This window comes from Bubalus kerabau, chromosome 11 (assembly GCF_029407905.1).
Source record: "Bubalus kerabau isolate K-KA32 ecotype Philippines breed swamp buffalo chromosome 11, PCC_UOA_SB_1v2, whole genome shotgun sequence".
Classification (NCBI taxonomy): Eukaryota; Metazoa; Chordata; class Mammalia; order Artiodactyla; family Bovidae; genus Bubalus; species Bubalus kerabau.
The window spans coordinates 102,983,727-103,008,639 of NC_073634.1; the positions used below are offsets into that span (position 1 = coordinate 102,983,727).

At 50.1% G+C, this 24,913-nt stretch overlaps 3 protein-coding genes across 6 annotated transcripts in view; 1 reads left to right on the forward strand and 2 right to left on the reverse strand.

Annotated features, from left to right (window-relative positions):
• Nucleotides 1–106: 106 nt before the first annotated feature.
• Nucleotides 107–8,021, reverse strand: TOR1A (torsin family 1 member A). 2 transcript variants are annotated; one of them, XR_008700605.1, is made up of 6 exons: nucleotides 7,759–8,021; nucleotides 6,890–7,155; nucleotides 4,123–4,298; nucleotides 3,894–4,021; nucleotides 3,256–3,531; nucleotides 644–709 (listed from the first exon to the last, which is right to left on the reverse strand). XR_008700605.1 is itself a non-coding variant. In XM_055541387.1 (5 exons), the coding sequence occupies exons 1-5, from the start codon at nucleotides 7,937–7,939 to the stop codon at nucleotides 459–461; spliced, it is 1,002 nt and encodes a 333-aa protein (XP_055397362.1). In that variant the 5' UTR covers nucleotides 7,940–8,017; the 3' UTR covers nucleotides 107–458. The 2 variants fall into 2 exon arrangements, 1 of the variants encoding a protein (XP_055397362.1); XM_055541387.1 differs by lacking the exon at nucleotides 3,256–3,531 and having other exon boundaries at nucleotides 107–709; nucleotides 7,759–8,017.
• A 743-nt stretch (nucleotides 8,022–8,764) lies between these two features.
• On the reverse strand, nucleotides 8,765–17,629 carry C11H9orf78 (chromosome 11 C9orf78 homolog). Its single transcript, XM_055541385.1, has 9 exons — nucleotides 17,453–17,629; nucleotides 17,029–17,088; nucleotides 14,622–14,673; nucleotides 14,417–14,487; nucleotides 13,810–13,887; nucleotides 13,067–13,264; nucleotides 11,956–12,092; nucleotides 11,757–11,855; nucleotides 8,765–9,740 (listed from the first exon to the last, which is right to left on the reverse strand). Exons 1-9 carry the CDS (start codon nucleotides 17,533–17,535, stop codon nucleotides 9,649–9,651), a joined length of 870 nt encoding a protein of 289 aa, XP_055397360.1. The 5' UTR covers nucleotides 17,536–17,629; the 3' UTR covers nucleotides 8,765–9,648.
• Nucleotides 17,630–17,708: 79 nt separating this feature from the next.
• Nucleotides 17,709–24,913, forward strand: part of USP20 (ubiquitin specific peptidase 20) — a 45,688-nt gene continuing 38,483 nt past the window's right edge. The window contains exon 1 of one of the 3 annotated variants that reach the window (XM_055541384.1): nucleotides 17,709–17,837. The gene's annotated coding sequence lies outside the window, so the exon portion shown is untranslated. Of the gene's footprint in view, nucleotides 17,961–24,913 lie in introns of all 3 variants that reach the window. The other 2 variants (XM_055541382.1, XM_055541383.1) reach the window with 2 other exon arrangements.

Genomic DNA, 24,913 nt, shown 5'->3' on the forward strand with positions numbered 1-24,913 from the left:
AGAGGACAGACTGAGGGCGGCAGGCGTGGGCATTTATGCAGTAGTGACATCACAGCGTACGTTGTAACGACAGGAAATTACTAAAAAACACACACAAGTCAACAACTTAAGAGTCTGAAAAGTTTCTCATAATGTTAAAAACCATTTTAAATAAAAATGATCACATTTTTCAGTAAAACTGATTCATCCTTCCTTGAAACAGAAACATTTGAAATTAAAACATGATTTAAAAAAAAAATCATGAGCCCTGGCTTGGCTGGGCTGGGAGCTGGCTCCTCCCCTCCTCTGCAGGCCCTGGGGGCTGCTCCCCGTCTGCATCCGTCACCGACAGCCTGCAGGTTCTGCTGGATGAAAAAGTAATGCCCGGGCAAGCGCCTGTCCTGTCACACAGGAAGAATTCATTTCACTCCTCGTCCAGGACCGGAGCGAGGACGCGGGAAGCAGCCGCTCTGGCGCCATCAGTCATCGTAGTAGTAATCTAACTTGGTGAACACGGTTTTACAGCCTTTGTCGGAGAAAACTCTCTCCTCTTTGGGGAAAAATGTCATTTCCTCGGCCACCCTGCTCACAATGTCCTCGTCCACCTCGTAGCCTCGGGACTGCATTTCGACTCTGATGCACATCTTCAGGTGTTTATATTCCAGCGGGAGGAAGGGAACAAAATAATCGATGAGGTTTCGGTCAATTAAGCTGCTGTGCCAGAAGCCACCTGGGAAAAAGAAAAGGTGCTGTTCATCCACCGTCGGTCCGCCCATCCGCCCGTCCACACGCGTGGGCAGTGTGTCGACCACGAGGTGGAGCCCCGTGCCTGCCCTCGGGGGGACTGGTCTAAGGAGCAGGCAGACTAACCAGTGAGCTCGCCCGGCTCGTCAGCAGCCGATGACAGGGTGACGCCACGGTGGGCGGGGAGGCCTCTCAAGACATGAGCTCAAGACCTCACGCGGGAAGGAGACTCACCGGCTGTCCCAGGACAGACAGGCCATGCAGGCAAGGGACCAGAGACTCACAGGTTGGCAGCTTCACAGAACGGGGAAGGTGACGGGAGTTCCCGGGGAAAGACCAGCCTCTTGGAAATTTGCGACTGGCTAGGGTTCCCGTGGCTGGATCAGTGACAGGGTGGACGCTCACTGCTGCCGCCACCGTGTCCAAACCCTCCAGAGCGTTTGGGGGACCAAAAGCTAGAGCCCCCATTAACGTGTGAAGACAGCGCTGTTCCGGCCGCAGGGCGCGTGCTTTCCCGGACGAGGCCTGAGGCGCCGCGGTCACGGGTCTGGGAGGACCCCAGCCTCTGGACCCTCCCACTCCCTCCTGAGGCCAGCCAGCACCCGCTGGGTCACGGCCCGAGGTTCTTCAGAATGTCTCTCCTTCCGCCTTCCTGCTTCGGTCCTGTGCCTTAATCCCGGGCTGGCTCTGCGCCCTTCCCACCTGGGTTTTTCCCCCACGCTACCAAGCACTCCTCGGACACCACCTGGAGGCCCTACAGTTCACCTTGGTTCTGACAACACTGCACCCGGAGGCCGCATCAGGTCCCGCAGGCCAGGCGCTGTCCCACAAGACAGCCCCCCAGCCCCCAACCGGAACTTCCGGCTGTCCCCTGTGTTTCTGAGGGGCCAACGACGTCCCTCCTTGGGTTCAATTTCTTTGTAAGTGGAGCTCATGGAACTCAGAGAAATCTTTTACGACTAGACTACCGGTTTATTATAAAAGGATATGACTCAGGAACAGCCAGCTGGAGGAGACGCAGGGGGCAAGGCATGTGGGAAGGGGCGTGGAGCTCCCATGAACTCTGAGCCCATCACTCTCCCCAAATCTCTGCATCTTCACCAACCCAGAGCTCTCCGAACCCTGTCCTTTAGGGTTCTTATGGAAAATTCTCTACATAGGCATGACTGATTAAATCACTGCCCACTGGCTACTGAATCAACCTTCAGCTGCCCCTCCCCTCCCCAGGGGCCTGAAAGGGTTGGAGACTGAAAGCTCTAACCCTCCAATCCAGGGCGGTTCCCCTGGAAAGCGCCCCCCACCTTAGGTATTCTCCAAGTCACCTCACTTAACACAGACTCCAGGTGGCTGAAAGGGGCTTGTCAGGAACATCAAGACACCTTTATGGCTCTCACCACATGGAAACTCCAAGGGCTTTAGGAGTGCTGGGCCAGAAAATGCGGACAAAGGCCAGCACACGTTTCTTAATGTCAATCACAGCATCACAACTGGGGTTTATTCTTTTCCTGCCCAACAGGGCTTTGCACACAGCCAGGGCTCAGTAAACATCTGACTGCCTGGATGGGGTGGAGTCTGTGGCCATGGGAAAGAACCAAACTGAGTGCTGGGCGGTAGGCCCGCAGCAAGTGGGACAGCCCTGGCCAGTCTCCCGAAGGCCTGCTGGACTTGCCTGAGGCTGGGGACGGAGCACAGCCAGGCAGACGCTGACCTGCCTCCTGGGGTTCACAACTGAGGAGCCGCCCAGTCAGCCAGTAAACAGATGATCCCCAATAGTGCCAGGGGCTGCAAATGCTGAGTTGGGGCCATCAGGCAAGGAGGGCAGAAGGCTAATCAGCCAGGCAATCAGGACAACCAGGACCCCCAAACAGAGAGACCCCTGAAGAGTGCTCAGGTGGAACAAATGACTTTACAGAGCCCTGGCGACCTGGCCTGTCCTCAGCCTGACAGCCACTCCCCGACATGTCCCCACACAAGTGCACTGGGACTTCAGCCGCCTGCTCCACACCTCTGCTCCCACGCCTCCAACGCATCATTTCCCCTGCTCCCTGCAAACCTGCTCCTCCTGGAGGCCACCCCCTGAACGAACGGGGCGGGGCAGGGGGGCCCTGCCAAGTGCTCAGACCAGATCCTCAATTCGTTTCTCATTCCCACACACAGTCCTTTAGGAAATCTCGTTTCTACCTTCAAAATACACGCCAGGCCGACCATGACCAACCACCCCCACTGCTGCCACACCTGGCCAAGCCACCAGCATCTCTCCCCTGGGTTGTTGCAGCCGCTCCTTGCCGGCCATCCCCCCGCCCCCACTGCCACCCTGTTTGTTCTCCACCTGGCAGCCAGGCAGTCCTGTTAAAACTAGGTCTGAAAAGGGCAGTCGGCTCAAAACCCTCCAAGGACTCCCTTTTCCACTTGCAGCCGAGCCCTGCTGTGGGTCCCCAGGCCTTCCACGATCTGCAGCCCACCCCAAGCTCCAGATCTCATCTGGCCCCCTGCTCTTCTCCTATGTTCCTCTTCGTCCGGGCACACTCCCACCTCAGGGGCCTCGCGTGTGCTGTTCCCCCTGGTGCAATGCTTTTCTCTCGTTTCCACATGGCTCCCTCATTCCTCAGGTCAGCTCAGATGTCACCCTCACGTGAGCGTTCCCTCATCACTCTATTTAAAACTGCAGCCCTTCCTTGTCGGGCTGTTCCTCCGGGGCACAGACCCTCAGAGTTCCATGGCAAGGCAAGAAAGCAAGGGACCTGACGGCCCATCTCCATCAAAGCCTCCCCAGCAGTCTTCCTTGTTCCACCATCTGCTTCGATTTAACTGAAGGAAACAGGAAACAAATATTCAAGATCTTGAGGATCAACAAAGTTGCTCTATCTTGAGTGTGAGTATAAGTCACCTGGAGTTTGTTTACACAGATTCCCTCAGGAATTCAGACCTCAGTAGGCCTGGGGAAGAGACCGAGAATCGGTCCCAGGTGATAGGGAGGCTGTCAGTCTAAAACAGGGATGCAGGATCATGAATGGGGCCAGAGGAGGGGTCTGGTGTTAGGAGCAGATAACCCCATTTACTGTGCTTTCTTTTGGGATCTTACTTCCCTGACCAGGCTTCGAACCCATGGCCCCTGCATTCCAAGTGCGGAGTCTTAACCACCGGACCGCCAGAGCAGTGCCCCCACTTACTGTTCTTGTTATTGAAGGCCGACACAGACAAGGCATGCTCCATGTCTTTGAGCTTGATTTCTTCCCTCTGCTTTCCACTTCTCCAGAAATCTAAAGCCACATCTGTGATCCTTTCTGCTCCAGCATTGCTGCGGGACAATTCCAGTGAATAAGGACTGGGGTGTTTCTCCCCGAAGCCCCCAGGGCTGGGGCTCAGAGCTCTTCAACCATGTCCCGGCCCCGACTTTACCTGAGAAATATGAAGATGGCTTTCTGATAGGAGACCCCATCCAGGTTGTCGTAATAGTCTAGGTAAGGCTTGATGGCGTCTATGAGGCCGGCGTGCATCTTGTCCATTTCATCAAATATGAAGATGGACCTCGCACAGGCACTCACGTTGCCGCGAATCCATGACTGTAACTGATCCTGAGTGACAAGGGGGAAGCCAACAGAGATTCTCAGAAGTGCGACTGACACAGCCGGTGGGGAGCGCTATTAACACTACAACTGGGGTCTATAAAGGCTGCATTTACAAGAGCTTACTGTGTGCTTCCTGCTGTGCTGAGAACTTCACATGAACTCTTCTGTTCCTCACCACAACCCCACACAGTGGGCACCATCATGCCCATTTTACAGATGAGAAGACCGAGGCACAAAGAGCATAATCAACTCAGGTTCCAAAATTTTCCCAATGTTACAAAATTGGGCTGTAACAGAGTGAAGATCTGAACCCCACCCTGCCTGATTCCAAGGCCCCACACCCTGATTATAATTCTTATCCTGTGACGTGTCACATGGATGCTACATTGCTAGTCCTCTGTCATCAAAATGAACATGTTAAAATGTATCCTGTGGACACCAGCCTTCTTGGGAGAAAGCAGAGACCGAGCAACCTCTTCCCTGATTAAGTCCTTGGAAGAGCCTGGAGAAGGGCTCTAACGTTTTGAGAGGGGTAAGGAGACCTCAAGAGCACACGTGCTCGAGGATGAGTGTGGGGAGGCAACATTCCTGAGTTTCTGAAACAGTGCCTGGAGACTGCTGGAATAAATCTGCTTAAATGGAACATTCCCTACGAACATCATGTAGGTACTCCTTATATTAAGCAATCAAGATGAGAAGGAGGACCCTTTTCATCAGAAATTTGAGCTATGGTTTTTCACAATGCTTTCCTAGATGTTTCCCCCTACGATAAGGAGAGGGCTTCCCAGGTGGCTCAGTAGGTAAAAGAATCCGCCTGCAATGCAGGAGACACAGGAGACCTGGTTTGATCTCTGGGTCAGGAAGATCCCCTGAAGGAGGACACAGCAATGCAGTCCAATATTCTTGGGTAAAGAATCCCATGGACAGAGGAGCCTAGCAGGCTACAGTCCACGAGGCTGCAAAGAGTCAGACACAACTGACGCAGCTAAGCACACACGCAAGGTAAGAAGGAAGAGTTAGCTATTAGTTTACGAGGAAAATTCTACAAGTTATGATATAGGTCTTGACTTCTTATGATCTGGAGTTTTGCTTGGCTACTCAGACCACGGGTACAGTGTTCCATGGGTGCCTATTAACCAAAGCAGTTAACTTTGCTCTGTTCGTGCAACGTCACTTCAGTCGTGTCTGACTCTTGCGACCCCATGAACTGTAACCGATCAACTCCCCTGTTCGTGGGATTCTCCAGGCAAGAATACTGGAGTGGGTTGCCATGCCCTCCTCCAGGGGATCTTCCCAACCCAGGGATCGAGCCCATGTCTCTTAGATCTCCTGTGTTGGCAGGTGGGTTCTTTACCACTAGCACCACCTGGGAAGCCCAACTCTGCTCTGTAGATATGAACTAACCTCTATTTACAGAAGAACCTCAGGAGAGCTGGAGTGACTTGAACAAGGCCACAAAGTGAGTCACTGTTTAAACGAGAATTCCCTCAGGTCTGGCGGGCTCTAGCCGCCAAGGCCTTCCATTCTGTTCCTCCCTCTTACAGACAACAGAGAACGTACATGGAGCACTCACTACAGACAAGACCCTGTTCTAAGCACGGTTCACCCGTTTTATTGTGACGTTCCAAAACCCGTCAAAGCAGTTAACTACTGCATTTCCTATTTCACAGACCAGGAAACTGAGGTGCAGGGAGGTTACGTAACTTGCTCAGTCACACAGCTATTGAACAGTGAAGATGGAATGCTAACTAGGAAGAGCAACTCGTCCCTATTTGCCTGGAACTTTCCCAGTTGTAGCAGCGAAAGCCTCACATCCCAGGAACTCCTGGGCGGTCAGTGACCCTGATGCTCATCCAAGTTGAAGGGAAAAATGTGTTCACACAGGTGAGACCAAAAAAAAAGGCAATAGTTACCAATGATTTGAACGCTCATGTGCTGAGCATCATGTTACATACTTGACAGGTTTAAGAGCTCAAGAAATTCTCAGACTTCCCTGGTTTTACAGTGGTTAAGACTCCCAGCTTCCACTGCAGGGGGTGGCACGGGTTCAAGACCCAACATGCTACGTGGCATGGTCAAAATTTTTTTAAAAAGAAATTCTCACAACTATAATTTGACACATGAAGAACCTGAGTCTCAGGAGAAGTCAGGTGACTCTCCCTCCCAACGTTACACAGCTGATAAGTGGGAGCCTGGGGCTGAAATTCAGATGTGTCTGCCCTGGAAGCCAGGCTGTTAAATCAGTGAGTTCAAGTATAAAAGCAAACTTAGGCCTCCCTAGAAATGTTTCCCCTTTTATAAAACATGTTAGATTTGAAGAGCTTTAACCCGGATTTGATTACATCCATCTGTAAAATCCTACCACACCACTTACTAAGTACCACACGCAGCCTGTTTTCAGAAACCAGCTTTGATGGTGTCATTGCTTCTGTCATCTCCAACCCTCTGTAATTTCCACACTTTTTAAAGGGAAACGGCCACGTGTGGCTGTTTTCAGGGCTCACTCCTTTCAACACAGAATATCCAAATCCCATCCCCCAACAAAGAAACCCCAAAGCCAGCAACGTCCCTGAAGGATTCCCAAATTCGACCCTTGCCTTATACAGGGTGATGTTCGAGATGTGTGGGAAGTGCAGCGTGGCCACAAACAGGTGGACATAGTCACTGTTCAGACCACCCTCGTAGATATTCTCCGCGATGATTTTGCTGACAAAATTTTTGCCAGTGCCTGTCCACCCGTGCAGGGAGAGGGTGAGAGGTTTCTTGGGCTTCGGGTTGCTGATGAAGCCGGACAAAGCATTTAAGATGACTTTCTTTGCAAGATGCTGTCCAAAGAGCTTGCTGTCGAGATCCTTCTGCAGCGCTGCGAAAAAATCCAAAGCCAGTCAGGCGGGGAGTAGGGGGACACACCTGGCAAAACGTAGCCGTTTCCAGGCTCACGTATAGCCGGCAAAGCCCGCTAAGCTCTTCAACCGTTTACTGGGACGCAGATGTAGGTAGGCACTCGGCCCAGATGACCCGTGAGTCCAGGAGGCCCTCCCTCTGCAAGTCCTGCCCACACTTTCGGATGAGACCCACCCCGGCCCTGTCCCTCCCCACCCGAAGGCCGGCAGGAAAAAAAGGGCAGCTTAATTCAGATCCGCTGCTCCGCGTCGGGAGCGCCCCCACCAGCCTTCCCGTCTCCGGTGAGGAACGAGCAAGAAATTCTCTGGAGGAAGTTTCGCATCGTCCACCCGTCCGCTTTCTGGGCGAAGGTGCAGCCGGCATCCGCAGGTCACAGACCAAAGTCCGGTCGGCCTGCGGTCGTGGCCCAGGAGCCAGGCCCCGTGCCTCACGCCGGTTCCGGGTCTGGGCCCCCCTGCCCGCCACTCCCCGGCTGGGCACTGCCCGGGTTTCCGGGCCTCCTGGCTGCCCCCCGCCTCTGACCCCCTTCCCAGCTCTCGCACCAGACCCCGGCCCATCCTACCTTCCCGGCTGAGGCTCCGCTTCGGGCTGCAGCACTCGGCGAACAGGCAATAGAGGCGCGGGTAGGAGATGTAGCCGGTGAGGACGCCGGCCAGGGCCAATCCCAGACTGATGGGCTCCACCGCCCGCACCGCCAACGGCGCCAGCAGCAGCAGGCCCAGCGCGGCCCGCCCCAGCTTCATGCCGGGACCCGCGCCGCCCCGCGCGTTCTCGCGCCTACCGCCGACCGGCGCCGCCACCAGACCGCGCTTCCGGTTCCTCCCGCCGGCGCCCCCATTCTTCAAAGGGGCGGATCGCCTCCGACGCCGGCGGCCGCCATCTTTGTGAAGGGCAAAGCCCTTTCTTGCTTTGGGCGCTGGGGTAGTTGGAGGGGCCCAATTTTTTTTTCCTTTTCCTCTTTTTAGTAAAACTTGCTTTTGGGAAACAGTTTTACATGGGCTTCCCTGGTGGCTCAGACGGTCTGCCTGCAATGCGGGAGACGCGGGTTCGATCCCTAAGTCGGGAAAATCCCCTGGAGCAGGAAATGGCAACCCACTCCAGGGGATTCCCCCAGCCAGGGATCCAACTCTGTCTCCCGTTTTGGCAGGGGGATTCTTTACCACTGAGCCACCTAGGAAAGCCCTAATCTTTTGTAGGATTCTCAACTATTGGAATTTGATGCTCTTCTTATGATTAGATTGGAGTTATGGGTTTGGGGGAGGAATATACAGAGATACTATTTTTATAACATCATATCATAGGTACATATAATCCACCTGATTTATGACTGTTGACGTTGACCTTCCTCACCTGGATAAGGTAGTGTTGGTCAGGTCTCTCCCAGGTAACAGTTACTTCCTCTCATTGATTCATTCATAATTTTGAGGATCTCCTATGGACTAGATCCTGGGGATTGAAGAAAAAAAAATGAGGTGCAGGTGAATCCTGCCTTCACTGACCTTGCATTTGAGTGAAGGGGAAGCAAAGAAAATCTCTTACAGATGAGAAAACAGGCTGCAAGGCAAACAGATGTGTCCAAGGATTTAATAAAGAAGCTGTGAGCAGGACTCAAATCCAACTCCAAAGCCAAATGTCTCTAACCACACGATACCCGATTTAAATCAGCCCAGGAGTCAACCAACCTGTTCTTTCCTCATCACAACCTGTGCACCTGCCTCACAAAAAGCGGCACCACAAGTGGCACCAAACCTGTCGCTCAAAGGCTGGTGCCTCCCAGACGAGAAGAAGCCCTCCAGGGACTGAGCTGTGCCTCCGAGCTGCCCGGCCCAGGACACATGATGGGTCACCGCTGGTGCAAGGAGACGCAAAACAAACAAGGCTGGGTCCATTTCATAGTTAATATTTAAATGCTTAAAATGACAGAAATTACTTTTTCTTTCTTTAATGAAAAGAAACATAACTGTAAAAGTCAGAAAATACTAGTGTTCCTTTGATCATCTACATTTTTCTACTTTCAGCTGGATCCACCGTAAACAGTGAAGGAGGCATTTCTGAATCTCACTCCAGATATTTGAAAGCAAGAGACAACGACTGCATGTATTATAATAAAAGCCCAATAAAGGATATTATCTTACCCTGAAACACAGACCCATTTCCTCCTGACCTGGGGCAAATACTAAGAGAAAGTCAACATATTTACAAACAAGATTTAATAATGCTCACAAGACTAGTTTGCCCCCAAATAGGAAAACTACACATTGTTTCAAAAGGTTACAAATTCAATGCCTGAAAAATCCCACAGGTAAGCAGTGGGACTGACAGAGTCTGTTTTGGGAGCCATCTGCTAGCCAATGAGCAGGCTTCTGTCCAGGAAATCTTTTATCATGGGGATAAAGGGAGTGGACAACAGTTATTTATATCCCACGCTGCACCTCTCCCCATTTAGCCTCCCTCAGTACCGCCTGTTCATCTTCTTGAACTTCTCGTAATGATAATCATCCGTGGCCTTCTCATTAGCAGGACGCTTGCGGTTGGGAGGGGACCCTGAGAAGGAAAAGAGGAAAAGCTGTTTGCCATGCTAGAAGCCACTGATAGGCTTAGCTCTGCACAAGCTAGGTCAACCACACCTGTGTCTCACTCTCAAGAGGCGCCCCAATGCCTACCCTGGTCAACAGGAACATAGGAGAGCCTGAGGAAGTATGTGTTACTGAGCAACAAGCACGGTGGACTCAGGTGCCAGCTGAAATATGCTGACTTTAGTGTTAGACCAGGTGAACAGCAGAGTCCCTTGGATTGCAAAGAGATCAAACCAGTCAATCCAAAAGGAAATCAATCCTGAATATTCATTGGAGGGATTGATGCTGAAGCTGAAGCTCCAATACTTTGGCCACCTGATGTAAAGAGCTGACTCACTGGAAAAGACCCTGATGTTGGGAAAGATAGAGGGCAGGAGGAGAAGAAGGTGACAGACGATGAGATTTTTAGGTAACATCATTGACTGAATGGACATGAGTTTGAACAAACTCCAGAAGATAGCAAAGGACAGGGAAGCCTGATGTTCTTCAGTCCATTGGAGTCACAGTCGGACGTTACTCAGCAAATGAACAATCACAAATTCAGCAAACTCTTAACTGCATTGAGAGTCTGACTAGCTCATGCATGGCACAAGCTTTTAGACATGACTTCCTTTCACCTGCCCAGAAATCCCAGCAGGGGCATGTTACCATCTCTCCTCAGAGAGGTTAGCTGACTTGCTCAAGGTCACTCAGAAAGTGACAGGAAGCTAAGCATTGAACCCAAATCTGATGCCTCTAAAATCTCTGTTTAACAGATATTAATAACAGGAAACTCTTTGGGAATCAAAGACTACTCGGCCAAAGTGTTACAGGAAATAATTTCTGAAGGAAGAAGGAAGAACAAGAGAAGTCTCAGCAAATGTAGCATTTCCTAAGAACTGTCCCATTGTTGATGAAAAAGATGACACTGCCTGGTGCTAAGAGCACGTGGGGAAGGGCACTGCTGGATGGACGATCATCATTACATAGGGAAACATGGGAAACAGCCTGAGTGTCTCGCCAGAGGAAAGCAGTTAGACTAAAAGATGTCTACCTGTACAGCAGAACGTGACGTGCCGACTGAAAGTGAAATGTAATTTACTGTCACAAACAAACAGGCAGAGGACGGACACTGAAGAGCAGTGATATCCTATTAAGTATGTATACACTACATGTGTGTGCTTTCTTAGAAGCCGGGAAGGTTACAGAGCGGGCCCTTGGTACCCAGGGTCCAACAGCCAGCCCCAGGCAGTGTAGTGCTGCGTTTGCAATCGCTGTTGGCCGGCAGCCGTGGGCTCCGAGGGCTGACTGTGGGACTTGAGCTTAAGCATCCACAGATTCTGGTGTCGGCAGCAGGTCCTGGAACCAGCCCCCCGAGAATACTGAGGGTTAACTCTACGTAACAATGTTGTGTATACCAGAAACTAACACGGCAGTGGAAAGCAATTATATTACAACTGAAAAATAAATAAATAAAAAGAACCCACTGTATAGTTCAGGGAAAAAAAAGGATCTATTGTACAGCACGGAGGACTATACTCAATATCCTGCAATAAGCCATAACAGAAAAAACTGTGAAAAAGAATGCGCATATGTATGTGTAACTGAGCCACGTTGCCATACAGGGGAAATTAATGCAACACTGTAAATAGACTATGCTTCAATAAAGTAAGTTTTAAAAATAAAAAATGTTAACTGTGGCCTTCTTTGGGTGGTGAAATCATGAGTAACTTTTGTTTTTGCTTATTCAAGTTTTCTGAGTCTCTGTTACACTTGATAGCCCATTGAATCCTTAGAGCAACCCCCAGTGGTACATTTTATTACCAACCCCATTTTAAAGGTGAGGAAACTGAGGCTTGGAAAGGAGATGGCACATAACCATGGTCCAGAGAAAGAACTAGAACCCAGATGCCTTGGCCCCAAAGCCCAAGCGCCACCCCTCCCCGCCTCCACCGACCCTGGGCCACGGCCGCCCCCGCGGCCCTGAGGCCCCTGCTGTACTCACGCTCAGGCTCCGGCTTCTCTGTGTCCCCCACTCGCAAGGGTCGGGCTTTGGGCTCCTCTTTGTTTCTCCGTATGGGAGCGTTGAGCTCCTCGTGGTAAACTGGACCGAAAGAGACCAGGGGGCGCGTCAGACAGAACGGGGGCCCAGGCACCTGAACCCAGTGGGGCGGGGGCAGCCGCCCCGGGGCCGCGGCGCTTACACCGGTTGTGCTGCACGTAGTTCACAGCCATGTTGGTGGGCACGAAGGAGGTCTCGCTGTCCTTCTTCTTGTTCTGCTGCTCCGCCAGCAGGCGGGCCTTGGCGTCCTCCGTGGAAATGATGTTTTTTATTTTCGCGCTGTGGGGAGAGAGGGGCCACTCCACAGTTAGAGCTCTGCCACTGAGGGCCTCAGATGGAACTGACTGGAGGGGCTCAAAGCACCCCTCCTCGCTCAGCTGCATAAGGATGTCATCTTTCTCAGGGCACAGCTCTCTACAGTTCACCAACTCCCCTGCGGCCAGAGTATCATGGCACTCTCACAGCATGGGAGATGCAGGATTTACTCTCTTCTGATCGAGGGGAAACTGAGCCAGAAGTCAGGTGAACTGGTGAACTCCCTAAGGCTCAAAGCCAGTGAGGCCAGCAAAGAGGTGAGAACTCAGACGTCTCCCAACTTTCTACCACACCTGAAGAAGATTCTGACCCTGTATTTCCTCCACAAAAGTCCCCTTTTAGAGCAGATGCTTTGTAGTTAAAATGAAAGGAGGATCAGGGGTGGGTGAACCTTATCACTGCTCCTGCTGAAGTGAGCGGGAGACTACAAGCACCTATTGGAAGGACTGTGAACAAAGGCTAAACAAAAACAAACACGTTCGGAAACAAACACCTTCCAATGCAGGGGACTTGCGTTTGATCCCTGGTTGGGAAGCTAAGCTTCCACACGCCATGGTAAGCCCGTGCGCCACAACTAGCGAGAAGCCAGCAAGTCACAATGAAAAGATCCAGAATGCTGCCACCAAGACCCGAAGCAGCCAAATAAATAAATAAATATAAAAGAAAAAACAGAAAGAAAGTTTCCCTCTACTTTATAAATAAAACAAATACTTTTGTTTTTGGTGGTGACAGTCCCTAGGGTCTTTAACTCCTCTGATCAACCCAAAGAAACTCTGGGCAGCAACCATGTCAGCAGGCCAGAGAGGGTAAGTTTGTATCTGTGGGTTTCCAAGGAGACAGGTTAAGAAACAGCCCCCTTAACTGTTACCTGGAAAGCAGAGAGCTAGCCCTTCTGCCTAGGGGCGGGAGAGAGGCGTGACTGTGGATCTGAAACTCACTCGATGCCGAGGTCCACCTCAGGGATGCCGCTCAGCATCTGGTTAGACAGCATCTCCTCCGTCTTCTTTGCCGAGGAAACCCGGATGTTTTCTGGCAGCTCATAAAGGCAATCCTCTGCATTCTTTGGCTTGACTTTCTGTTCCTCATGTTCCACGATCCCTTTCCGCTTCTTCAGTTCTGTCTCAATGTACTTCATCCTGAAACGAGATACCTGCAGGCCTCAGGGAGGGGCAGGACAGCTCCAACCCTGGCCCAGAGCCATGATGGGTGATGATGAAGTTGTCATCATTCCAAGGAGAAGTGAGAAAAATAAAAATAACTTTTCAGTTTTTAAATCAAGCTAAAAGTTTTCAATTTAAAGCACCAGTCTATATAATGAGATCCTGTCCCACCACATTATGTATAAGTTTCTTTGATGGCAGTTTTTATTTAACAGCCTTGGTGGCAAAATGAAAAATGGGCAAGTCCAATGTTTCTCCCTGCAATTTTCTTTAAGGGGTGGGATGGGAATATTACTAGCCAAGGAATTTTTAAAAATCTAAGAACCATGTTCTTAAAGAATTATTGAGGTTTTCAAAGTTCTCAAGCCTGAGGTGGTGGGGTAAGGGGGACCAGGGACACAAGAGGGGTCAAATTTGCTGTTTTTGGATAAGATTAGAAATGTCATCTGTGACTAAATGTCAGACACTATCTGGCTGGAGCCCATCCCCAATCGCTCAGCGCTGAAAAGACTGACACCTACATGTCGGCATCCTCGTCCCTTCGGTTGGTTTCTGCAGAAAATGATGTCCCCAGATGGAGGTCTTCCTCTTCGCTGATCCTACAAAAAAGAGAACAGTGAAGGAGAGCCTTAGAGTCACATATAAAGAGGCTGAATATGATGCTCCATGAATAAAACAAGTATGCAATGAAATGTACAACATCCTGTCCACAGTTGGAAAAAATAAGATACATATATAACACATAACCAGAGGAACTCCAGGAATATACGCGAGCACACCGACGGCCTCTGGAGATACTTCAGGGGGAATGAGTAGATATATTTATTTTCCACTTTTGCGTTGCTTGTATTATTTTGGTAATTGTGTTTTCTATGTTTTTCTTAAAAAAGAAAAATAACTTCCACATGGGTTTGAAAGACAATATACAATGCACCTTTACAAGAGGTGCCTACCTACATCACACTAAGTTAACGTTTGAAGAGTTTCTGTTTTCTTTTGCTTTTAAACAACATACTCTTTACAGAGCACAAAGGGCACTTCAAGCCGTATACAAGCTGCAGCAGGCCCCAGCTCCCTGGCTGGCAGGCGGTGCAGGTGAGTTTGTATCTGAGCCTGTTTCGCACGTACTTATCTTTGCCCCTTTCCTTTAGTTTCTTCATGTCCACCATCCCGCCTGTCTTCATCTGAAAGGGATCATCCTGCAGAAAGCAAACAGCAGAGAAGCAGCATCTATGTAACTCGCAGTGGAATGTTTTGTTCTTAAAGAAAACTCAATCACCCACTGAAGAGCAGTCACATCTTCCCACTGCCCAGGGAGGGTCCCACAACTCACCACTAGAGTGGTCTCTTCTTGTACCTTCTCTCCCACCAGCAGGGCAACAGCACTGAGAATAACCAAAAAGCAGAGGAGAGAGAGAGAGAAATGGCACAGTTCAAAGATGAGGAGAAACATTTAGGAAGTCTGCAACATTAGTGCGGGGTTAAGATTTGAGGAGTGGACACCAAAGTCAGATGGAAAAGCCTACAAGAATAACAGGGATCATGAGACACTCTAGGGACTTCTCCTGTGGTCCAGTGGTAAGACTCTGCACTTTCAATGCAGGGGCCCTGGTCAGGGAATTATCCCACATGCAGCAACTAAGAGTTTGCATGCTTCAACGAAGACTGAAGATCCCGTGTGCCACAACTAAGACCTGGTGCAGCCAAATAAATAAAATAAATGTTATGAAAAAATAAAAAAGCAAGAGAGACGCTCTAGATGCTAGAGATGGGGGTAGTGTTCACCTAAGTGGTACACTTTCCTACAAAGTCATTTGGTGTTATCTTGGCTTAGAAACCTCATTTCTAAGATTTTGCCCTCACAGAAAATGAAGCTAAAGACAAGTGTAGGAAAATACTATTACAGCCTTATTTGGTGGTGAAATTTGGCACAATGACCTACAGATCCCAAAATAGAGGGGGCAAGTTAAATTATGGTATGTATATCTGGTGGAATATTATGCAGCTATTAAAAAGGTTTTGGGGGGAATGATTACCCACAATGTGGATGAATACCCACAATATCATGAATTGAAAATACAGTAGTTACCCCCCCCTCCTTAGCTGTGGTTTCACTTTTCACAGTGTCAGTTACCTATGGTCCAAAAATATTAAATAGAAAATTCCATTAATAAAAAAATTCGTAAGTTTTAAATTATCTATCAGCTATTATGAACAGTGTGACGAATCTTTGCCCTCTTGCCTGGTCCAACAGAGGAGGTGAACCACCCTTTTGTCCTGAGGGTCCACACTGTATACACGACCCACCTATCAGTGTGGGGAAAAATAGTCTGCATAAGATTAGATACTATTCAAGCTTCAGGCATCCACTGGTCTTGGAACATAGCCCCTGTGGATAAGAGGAGACTATTGAAGCATAGAATAAAAATAAGGCTGCTCACAGTCTTTACAAAAGAGAGAGAAAATAGGCAGGGAAGAACATTAAATGTCAATATTGGTTACCTCTTTATGGGAGAATTATAGGTACTATTTATTTTCTTGATTATACCTTTCTAAATTTTCCCAAACCCTTAACAATCACTGTGCATTTCACAATTAATTGAAGTGTAATAAAAACACTAGTCTGGACTTCCCTGGTGGTCCAGTAGTTAAGGATCCACCTGCCAATGCAGGGGACATGGGTTTGATCCCTGGTGGGGGAAGATTCTGCAAGCTGAGGGGCAACTAAGCTTGTGAGTCATAACGGAGCCCACGTGCCATGAGTCCTGAAGCTGGGCACCCTAGAGCCCGTCTTTTGAAACAAGAAAAGCCACTACAACGAGAAGTCCGAGCACTGCAACTAGAGAAAGCCCCTGCATAGAAACAAAGACCCAGTGCAGCCATCAGCTCAGGTCAGCCGCTCAGTCGTGTCCAATTCTTTGCGAACCCATGGACTGCAGCACGCCAGGCTTCCCTGTCCATCACCAACTCCCAGAGCCTACTCAAACTCATGTCCATCGTGTTGGTGATGCCATCCAACCATCTCATCCTCTGTCGTCCCCTTCTCCTCCCACCTTCAATCTTTCCCAGTATCAGGGTCTTTTCCAGTGAGTCGGTTCTTCATATCAGGTGGCCAAAGTATTGGAATTAAAACAAAAACAAACCAAAAAACACAAGCAATGACCTGTAACTCTGGAAGAAGTGAAACTTGCTCAGTTGTGTCCGAGTCTTTGAGACCCCATGGAATACACAGTCCATGTAATTCTGCAGGCCAGAATACTGGAGTGGGTAGCCTTTCCCTTCTCCAGGGGAATCTTCCCAACCCAGGAATCGAACCCAAGTTGCCCGTATTGCAAGCGGATTCTTAACCAGCTGAGCCACAAGGGAAGCCCAAGAATACTGGAGTGGGTAGCCTATCCCTTCTCCAGCAGATCTTCCAGACCCAAGAATCTAACCGGGGTCTCCTGCATTGCAGGCGGATTCTTTACCAACTGAGCAATCAGGGAGGACCATGGTAGCTCTGGAGCAAACTTCAAGACCACAAGGCTCAGGGCATGTCCTGGTTGAACATTTGCAAACAACAACAACGCTTGAATCCCTCTCCAGGCAGTACAAAGTGTAAACTGTGTCAAGAAAAGGGGCTGTCTATGTCTGAGAATATATTTGTGACAACGACCCGGGCGGGGTGAGAGGAGTCGGGGGAGGTGGTGTCTCTGTCATCCCCTCCTGTTCTGGGTCCTCTACTCCCAAGCGGTACCCACCTCACCCCGTTGGGCCTCTTCCTCAAGTTCTGCACCTCTCGGGTCTCTTCCAGTTTTAATCTTAAAAGAGAAAAAATAAATAAAAAGGCAACGCACAGGCTGAGATACCCTTCACGGAACTCAAAGAGTCAAAAGGCAGCTTCGACGGACACCAATGACTGGCCGTCTAGCCGCCCGCAGTGGTCCAGAGAGTGACTGTATCTCGACACACCAGGAGTCAGATCCACTTCGCACCCCAGGGGCACCCCTCCCAACCATGAGACCTTGGGGCGGCGGTCTCATCCCTAAGAGCCTCGTTTTCTTCGTTCGCAGAGGGGTAACGACACTGCTCACAGCAATGGTGTCAACGAGGTACCCGGCTGGTCGTGAGTCCCCTTAGGTTGCCTCTCTCTTCCTGCCCCGTAGGATCCCGCCCCAAACGCACCGAACCTCCTCTGAGTCCTGCTCGTCTTCCTCCGACTCCGAGTCGGCGCGGCGCCGGCGGAAAGTCTTCCCGGTGACCCGCATAGTCGCACCGGCACTGCTGTCCAGAGCCGACAAGCCTCTGCGCCGAGAACTGGGATACTTCCGGCGCGCGGCTGTGAGGTCAGAGCGCCGGCCCAGCCCGGCCCCGCCCCCAGCTCCGGCCCCGCCCCTAGTCCGCACGCCCATCTGACCACGCCCCCGTCCGTGGCGTCGGCCTCTCCCGATTGGGCAGCCCAGGGGGGAGGAGGCGGGGCGCGGCTGGCCGGGCCTCAAGACCCTGCGCCGGCGGCTCGGAGGGCGCGCTTGACTGACAGTCGGCGGTGGCGGCGCGGTTGCGACTGCAGGTGAGTTCCGGGCCGCCGCCGGCTGCTTCAGGGGGCCGGGTCTCTCCGAGCAGGGGCTACCCAAGTCCGGCTCCGGGCCGGCGGGAACCTGGCCCTGCCTGGTGCGCAGAACGCCGCGGCCAGGTGAGCGGAGCCCGGGACCCTCCTCGGCCGCCACTGCCCTGACCCCTCCTCCGGCCGGCGCCCAGGGTATCTTCTCGGGCCCCGGGCGCCCCACTTCGGGCCCCTAGGCTCCGGAACAGGGGGCGCCGTCTCTTTCATTTCTGCCTGGGCCTGCCCCAGCGTTGAAAGCACGCTTGTGGCGTCTCGGACCGCTGACTTCTTTCCTCCGGTCTGGGCCCTGACGTGCACTTTTTTTTTCCTGTAGGGACAAAAGATGACCACTTCTGAGCCGTGATGAATTAAAGCCCCAGCCCCGACTCCCCAGCTAACGATCGCTTCCAGCTACTTCTCCTGGAGGAGAGTCGTGTCTGGTGTTTTGAACCCACTCGGGAGGGTTTGAGGGCAGAGGGTGCTTGCTGGCCGCTTCCCGGGACCTTCGGGGGCCTTGTTTTCGTCCTTTGTCACGAGGACTGTCGCTCTGGCCTCCGCCCCTTCTACCCGAGGATGCTCTGAGGATTAAGTTTATTTGAAAAACAGAAATCAACCGACGCTTAGGATATAACTAAATGCATAAATAATGGCTTATGGGACATCTAGCAAGCCCTTATTAGTTTTCCTTTTTTCAATATGCTGTCTGTCCTTTCCTTAGCAAGAACTACCTCTTATTAAGCGCTTAACGTGGCAGGCACTGGACTCAGCATTATTTCATTAAACTCATCCAACAGTCCTAGGAAGTAGATTCAATTATTGTTTCTCATTTTGCCAAGGAAGACACCAGGGCTCAGAGAGGCAGTGTGTACCTCAGGGAACACAGCTGGAAGGGGGAGGAGAAATCAGTTACAGGCCTCCCTCGCGGCAACTTGCGCTCAGTACCTGGCACAGTACAGTTGGTTTTCTGCAGGTTCCCTCCTTGTGAAGACCATCCGGAAGTCAGGCAGCATTTCTGGAATGCCTTACTGTTCTCTGGAACAGTCTCCTCTGAGGTTGGCGTCCTCTTCCGTGTACTGAGACAGATAGTAGACTAGGGACTTGTTGGAACAGCCTTGTGGTTTTGATGAAAAGCCATAGTTTATAAGTGTCCAGGTCTAGCCCTCTGCAGTCTGGTTCAACCAAACCCAGATGCACATGGGAGTCACTGGGCCCCCTGTCTGTGATGGCTGCAGGAGACGCTCCTTGGGGACTGCCGCAGGAACCCAGGGAGTGGACGCCTGCAGCTCTCACGCTGTCAGAGTTGGCTCCAATTTTGCCCTCCCAGGAGCCCTACCACCAGTGGGTACTGGACAGCACTAAGGAGAGGGCTGCAAGACCAAGGACATTTCTGCTGATATCCCAGGAAGGACCATCTGGTACAGATGTACTGTCCCTGCTGGGCAAGACCAGCGTGCCCACTGATAACCTCGGTCTGACTGAGTTGAGTTTAGCAGAAGTGATGCTGCAGAAGTGGCAGGGGTGAATCTGGCGGCCTGTGACTGGGCTGAGGGGCTGCAGATCCTCTGAACTTTGCTGGGCCTTTTAGGGGGTGGGTTGAAACTGCTTCTCGGAGGGAGCCTGTGGGAAATCTGAATTCTCTTCAGTTCAGAGAAATGCCATGTTTTTCGTTTGGTTTGAAGGTTTGGTTCTTGAAGAAAGTGTCCAGGATTGGCTTGAGTTTGGGTTCGTGCACTAGCTCCTGGAACCAGGTGAAATGTGGGCTTGTCTCAGTGAGCATTAATGTCTAGGTCAATTTGGGAAAATCATTTTGCAATCCAGCAAAATGATTGCAGCTCACAGCCTGGCCATAGTAAGTATTCATTGAGTGTGGGACAGACTTACTTATTCAGCAAATATTTACTGAGCTTTCAGTATACAGAACAGGCACTGCTTTGGGTACTTGAAATACGTCAGGGAGCAAAAGAGACTAAAGACCCCCTGAACTCATGGACTTTATGTTCAGATAACCTGATAACTATGTAAAGGTGTTAGAAGGTGATGCTATGGGGAAAAAAAAGTAGAGCAAGGGGAGGGAATCAGGATCGAGAGAGAATTGACTTGCAGATTTAAATTGGTGTTCTGGTTTGTGGTTTGGTCAGTGACATGACAAAGCAGTGGACTGAACTGTAGGCCCTGGGTTCAAGGACCAGTTCTGCCAGCTTGCTGTGTGAGCCTGGACAGGAGCCTTTCCCCACCAGAGCCCCTGCTCTACCATCCGCTGGTCGTGTGACTTCAGCATGAACCTCTCTAATCCTCTCCTGCTTCGTGGTTTTAGGGGTCCTGGTCTGAGTTTCTGCTTTTACTTACTCCAGGGTTTGCAGCTTCTTAGTGACCTGGGCCAGTCACTGCCTCTAGCCTGTCAGCCCCAGGGACTGCCAGCATGGAGCAGCCATAACCCCAATTAACGGACTCTTACGCCCCCTTGGACAGAGTGCAGTACCGGGCTTCAGGCCGTGCAAGAATGTTAACCTAAACTTAAGGAACTGAAACTGAGCAGAAAAAAGTGCTGTGTGGAGAATGACTCAGAAGAGTTGCTTGTGAGGAAGGCCAGGGGAAGCCACCCTTGGGGTTGGACATTTGGGTCTGAGGACGTGAAGGTCATCATCCCTACTCCAAGCTGTTTGGCAGCTGGTAGAGCTGACAGTTCAGAGCACTGACTTCGGGGCAGGCAGTCCTGGGTTTGAATCCTGGCTCAGCTGTTCTGTAGCTGTGTGACCCCCAGCCAGTTGCTTCCCCTCTCTGAGCCTCAGCCTTCCCTCTTTTAGTGATGGAGGCGGAGATGGATTTTGCTCTCAATGTTGCCTGACCTCCAGGGTGATTGTGAGGATTTCGTGAGGTCTGTTAGTATCCGTTTCCAGTTCACAGGGCCATCCTGAATGGGGGCAAGCAGAACTTGGCAAGAAAGAAGGGCTGAGGGTCCTGCCTTGAGAGTTGGAAGGACAGTGGACTTGGCGTGTTAAGTCTGGTTAAAGAGAGGAATTTGGGGGAAAGGGGATGGCTTGGAAGTAGAGTGGGGAGCAGGCAGGAGCGGGAGGTAAAGGGGACATGTTTTGTGGGCTAGAGGGGAGCATGGAAAGGTGTGGGCACAGGTGTGTGGGGTGGCCAGTGTGGTGAGGATCAGGGCAGGGGGTGTCGTGTTGGTGCCGGAGTTGGCAGCATCACCTGTAAATCCTGAGGAGCTGGGCTTGCAGCTGGCAGAAGGATGTAGCCAGAACCTCCAGGAAGTTGATGAGTAATGGGCCCCTGAGGCCTGGTCTCAGCGGTGGTGCCCAGATGTGCTGCCTCACCGCCTGCGCCCCTGTGCGGGGCTGCAGTGGGGGTGGCTTTCCCCATCTCTCCACGAAGGCCCCGGGGAGGGGGGCTCGCCCACCCTTGTTCAGGACAAGAAGCCTCTTAGCCGTCTCATCCGGGGCCTGCAGTGGGCAGGCTCTCTGCCAGACCTGCCAGCCTGCCTCCTCTCCTCCTGCTTTCTCGTCGCCGAGAGGAGGTGGGTCTGGTGGGTCTGGAGGGAGAGGTGCCCTGGGTGTCTGTAGCGGAGGCGCAGCCGCTTGGCTGGCATCTCGAATACCAGCTATGGGGCGGTGACTCTTAACAGCACTGTGGAGCTGCTGCTCTCAAGAGGGCCCATGCCCAAATCCAGGCCTCCCCGCAGTAGAGGTGTCTTTCCTTTTCAGTCTTTATTAAACACCTTCTGTGGTTTATTTTGCACAGAGGGAAGGATGGGAAGGCACACCCCACCTGGCTCACTTCCTGCTGCCCCACTCCCTTGCTCTGTGGTCTTGGGCAAGTGGCTTCCCATCTCAGAGCCTCCGTTCTTCCTCCATAAAATAAGAAACAGCTGTCCTCACCCGAGAGTGTGTAGTGAAGCACTGCGCATCACTCCTGGCTTAGAGTAGGCACTCAGTCCTGGAGCTCCTGTTGAGCTGTTGTTCAGTCGCTCAGGTGTGTCTGACTTTTTGCGACCCCATGGACTGCAGCACGCCAGGCTTCCCTGTCCATCACCAACACCCAGAGCTTGCTCAAGCTCACATTCATTGACATGAGTTAAGGTTACCTTTTCCAAAAGACCCTTCTCTGCTCCCATCTTAAGTGAGATAAAAGGAATCTTTAAAAAGTTTCTATTTTGATCATGTAAGCGCCTGTTCAGTGTTTCAAATTTTTAAAATGCCAGATATTTTCATGGTCACTTGCATGTAGTGATCTGGAAAATATTCAAAGAAAAATTGAAAGCCAGTGGTATTTAACCAGCCTCAAATTGTGCAACCATGATGTGTAATAAAGAATTTGAAACAAACAAAAAAAAAGTTTCTATTTTGAAAAAAGTCAAACCCAGACAAGTGAAAAGAGTCATAAAATGAAATGCCATTTACCCTTTACCTATATCCACCAATTGTTAACATTTTTGCCCCATTTACTCTCTATGTATTTATATATTCATCATCATCAGAATTATTCTTGCCAATCCATTTAAGAGTAAGTTGCAGATATCATGACCCTTTGCCCTTCAGTATTTAGGAGGAATTATCTAAGAACAAGGGTACATAACCAGAAAATGGTTTTCATCTTGAGAAGCTTTTTTTTTTTTTTTTTTTTTTAACTACATCAGGGCTTAGTTGCAGAGCTCGGGTTAGTTGCTCAGAGGCATGTGGGATCCAAGTTCCCTGACCAGGGATCAAACCCACATCCCCTGCATTGGAAGGCGGATTCTCAACCACTGGACCGCCAGGGAAGTGCCCATCTTCAGAAACTTTAATGTTGATCTAACACTGTATCAGTTTCCCAGGGCTGCCATAACAAAGTACCACAGGCTGGATGACTTACACAACAGAAATTTATTTTCTCATAGTTCTGTAGGCTGGGGGTCCAAGAAAGAGGTCAGCAGGTTTGATTTCTTCTAAGACTTCCCCTTGACATACCAGTGGTGACTTTCTTGCTATGTCCTCACATGGTCCTTTCTCTTGGTGCCTCTTGGTGTATCCAAATCTCCTCCTCTTATAAGGACACCAGTCACATTGGATTAAGGTCCACCCTAAAGACCTCACTGAACTTAACTACTTTACTTCTGGGGGGATAGTTTACTTATTTTTAATTGGAGGATAATTGCTTTACAATGTTGTGTTGGTTTCTGCCTACATTAATATGACTTGATTACCTTTTATTTAAAATAAATAAATACATAATTTAAAACAAAACCAAAAACACAGCCAGTGACATACTTTACAGGCTTCCCAGGCAGCACAGTGGTAAAGAATCTACCTGCCATTGCAGGAGACCTGGGTTCGATTCCTGGATTGGGAAGATCCCCTGGAGGAGGAAATGGCAACCCACTCCAGTATTGCCTGGAGAATTCCATGGACAGAGGGGCCTGGCGGGCTACAGTCCATGGGGTCGCAAAGAGTTGGACATGACTAAGTGATAGAGCGCCACAACAAACTTTATAGTACCGAGCATTTTTTGAACATTCGTCCTCTTTTTTAAAAAATTTATTTAAAAGAAAATTATTTATTTGGCTGTGCTGGGTCTTAGTTGCCACACACAGGATCTTTTGTTGCAGCATGTGGGATCTAGTTCCCTGACCAAGGATGAACCTGGGGCCCCTGTGTTGGAAGCTTGGAGTCTTAGCCACTGGACTAGTAGGGAGGTGCTTGCTGTGCAGATAAATACAAACTCTGAGCAAGTCCCTATGATCAGAAGTCATTATGCTAAGTCCTTGCTATGTGTTGTCCCGCCTCGTCTTCTCAGTCACCCTACCAGCCACCTGCTGTCTTTGTCCCCATTTTCCTGGATGAGGAAACTGAGGATTGGTGATTTTAGCTAAAGACACCAGCTTGTGAGTGACAAGATCGAGGAGCTCAACGCAGGGCTAGCTGTCCCCATCATTGCCCTCCGTGATCATAGTCGACTCCAGGGGTGACACCTTCAGAGCAGCTGACAGCGGTAAGAACGGAAAGTGGCTCCCGTTAGCGATTATAATACCCTTCATGGCTGCGCACAGGCACCCTGGTGTTGAAACAGGGAACTCTGTGTCCCATGAGGGCAGCACCCATGCCTGGCTTGTTTCCCATCACCCAGGAAGGTGCCTGGTCAGCGTTGACTGGGGACCAAGTAAAGCAGAATGACAGCTTTTAGACGGCTGGGGTCATCAGAGTGTGATCCTTGCAGACTTGTGCACTTCAGATGTTTCAGGTCCTGCGTAGAACACTAAGCATTTAGTTTTTGATACTACCACTCGACATTTCCCCGTATATAAACTGGCTTTCTTAAATTGAAGTCTAGTTGATTTACAGTGTCATGTTAGTTTCAGTTGTACAGCACAGTGCTTCAGTTATACATACATACGTGAATTTATGTTTTATTCAGAGGCTTTTCCCCTATAGATTATTACAAACTATTGAGTATAATTCCTTGCTTTATAGAGTAGGTCCTTGTTGGTTATCTCTTTATATATAGTAGTGTGTGTATATACTTATCCCAACCTCCTAATTTATTCCTCCCTCCCTTCCCCTTTGGTAACCATAGTTTGTTTTCCATATCTGTGAGTCTGTTTCTATAAACTGATTTTTAAACATTAACTTTAAAAAAATATTAGTAAGCCTTAAACTTTCTATGTTGCTCAGACACTGTTGGGAGGCCAATAAATTTATATAATGTTTCTGGAGGAAAACTTGTCATTATATATCTAGTACTTTCAAAACAAATATTTTGACCCAGTAATTTTTCTTTTGATCAAAGATGTAGTCAAAGACTTATATTCTAAAATAATCCTCACTGCCATACACACACACACTCACACAGATATCCTGTGTCTACCAGTAGGAGAATGATTGAGTAAGGTATTGTAGAGCTTAGATTATATGTGGTGTAATATTATCCAGCCACTAGAAATGAAGTTGTTGAAAAAAAGTTAAGTGATGTGGGAAACATATAAGCACACTCAGTTCTGCCCGGCTCTTTGCAACCCCATGGACCATACAGCCCATGGAATTCTCCAGGCCAAAATACTG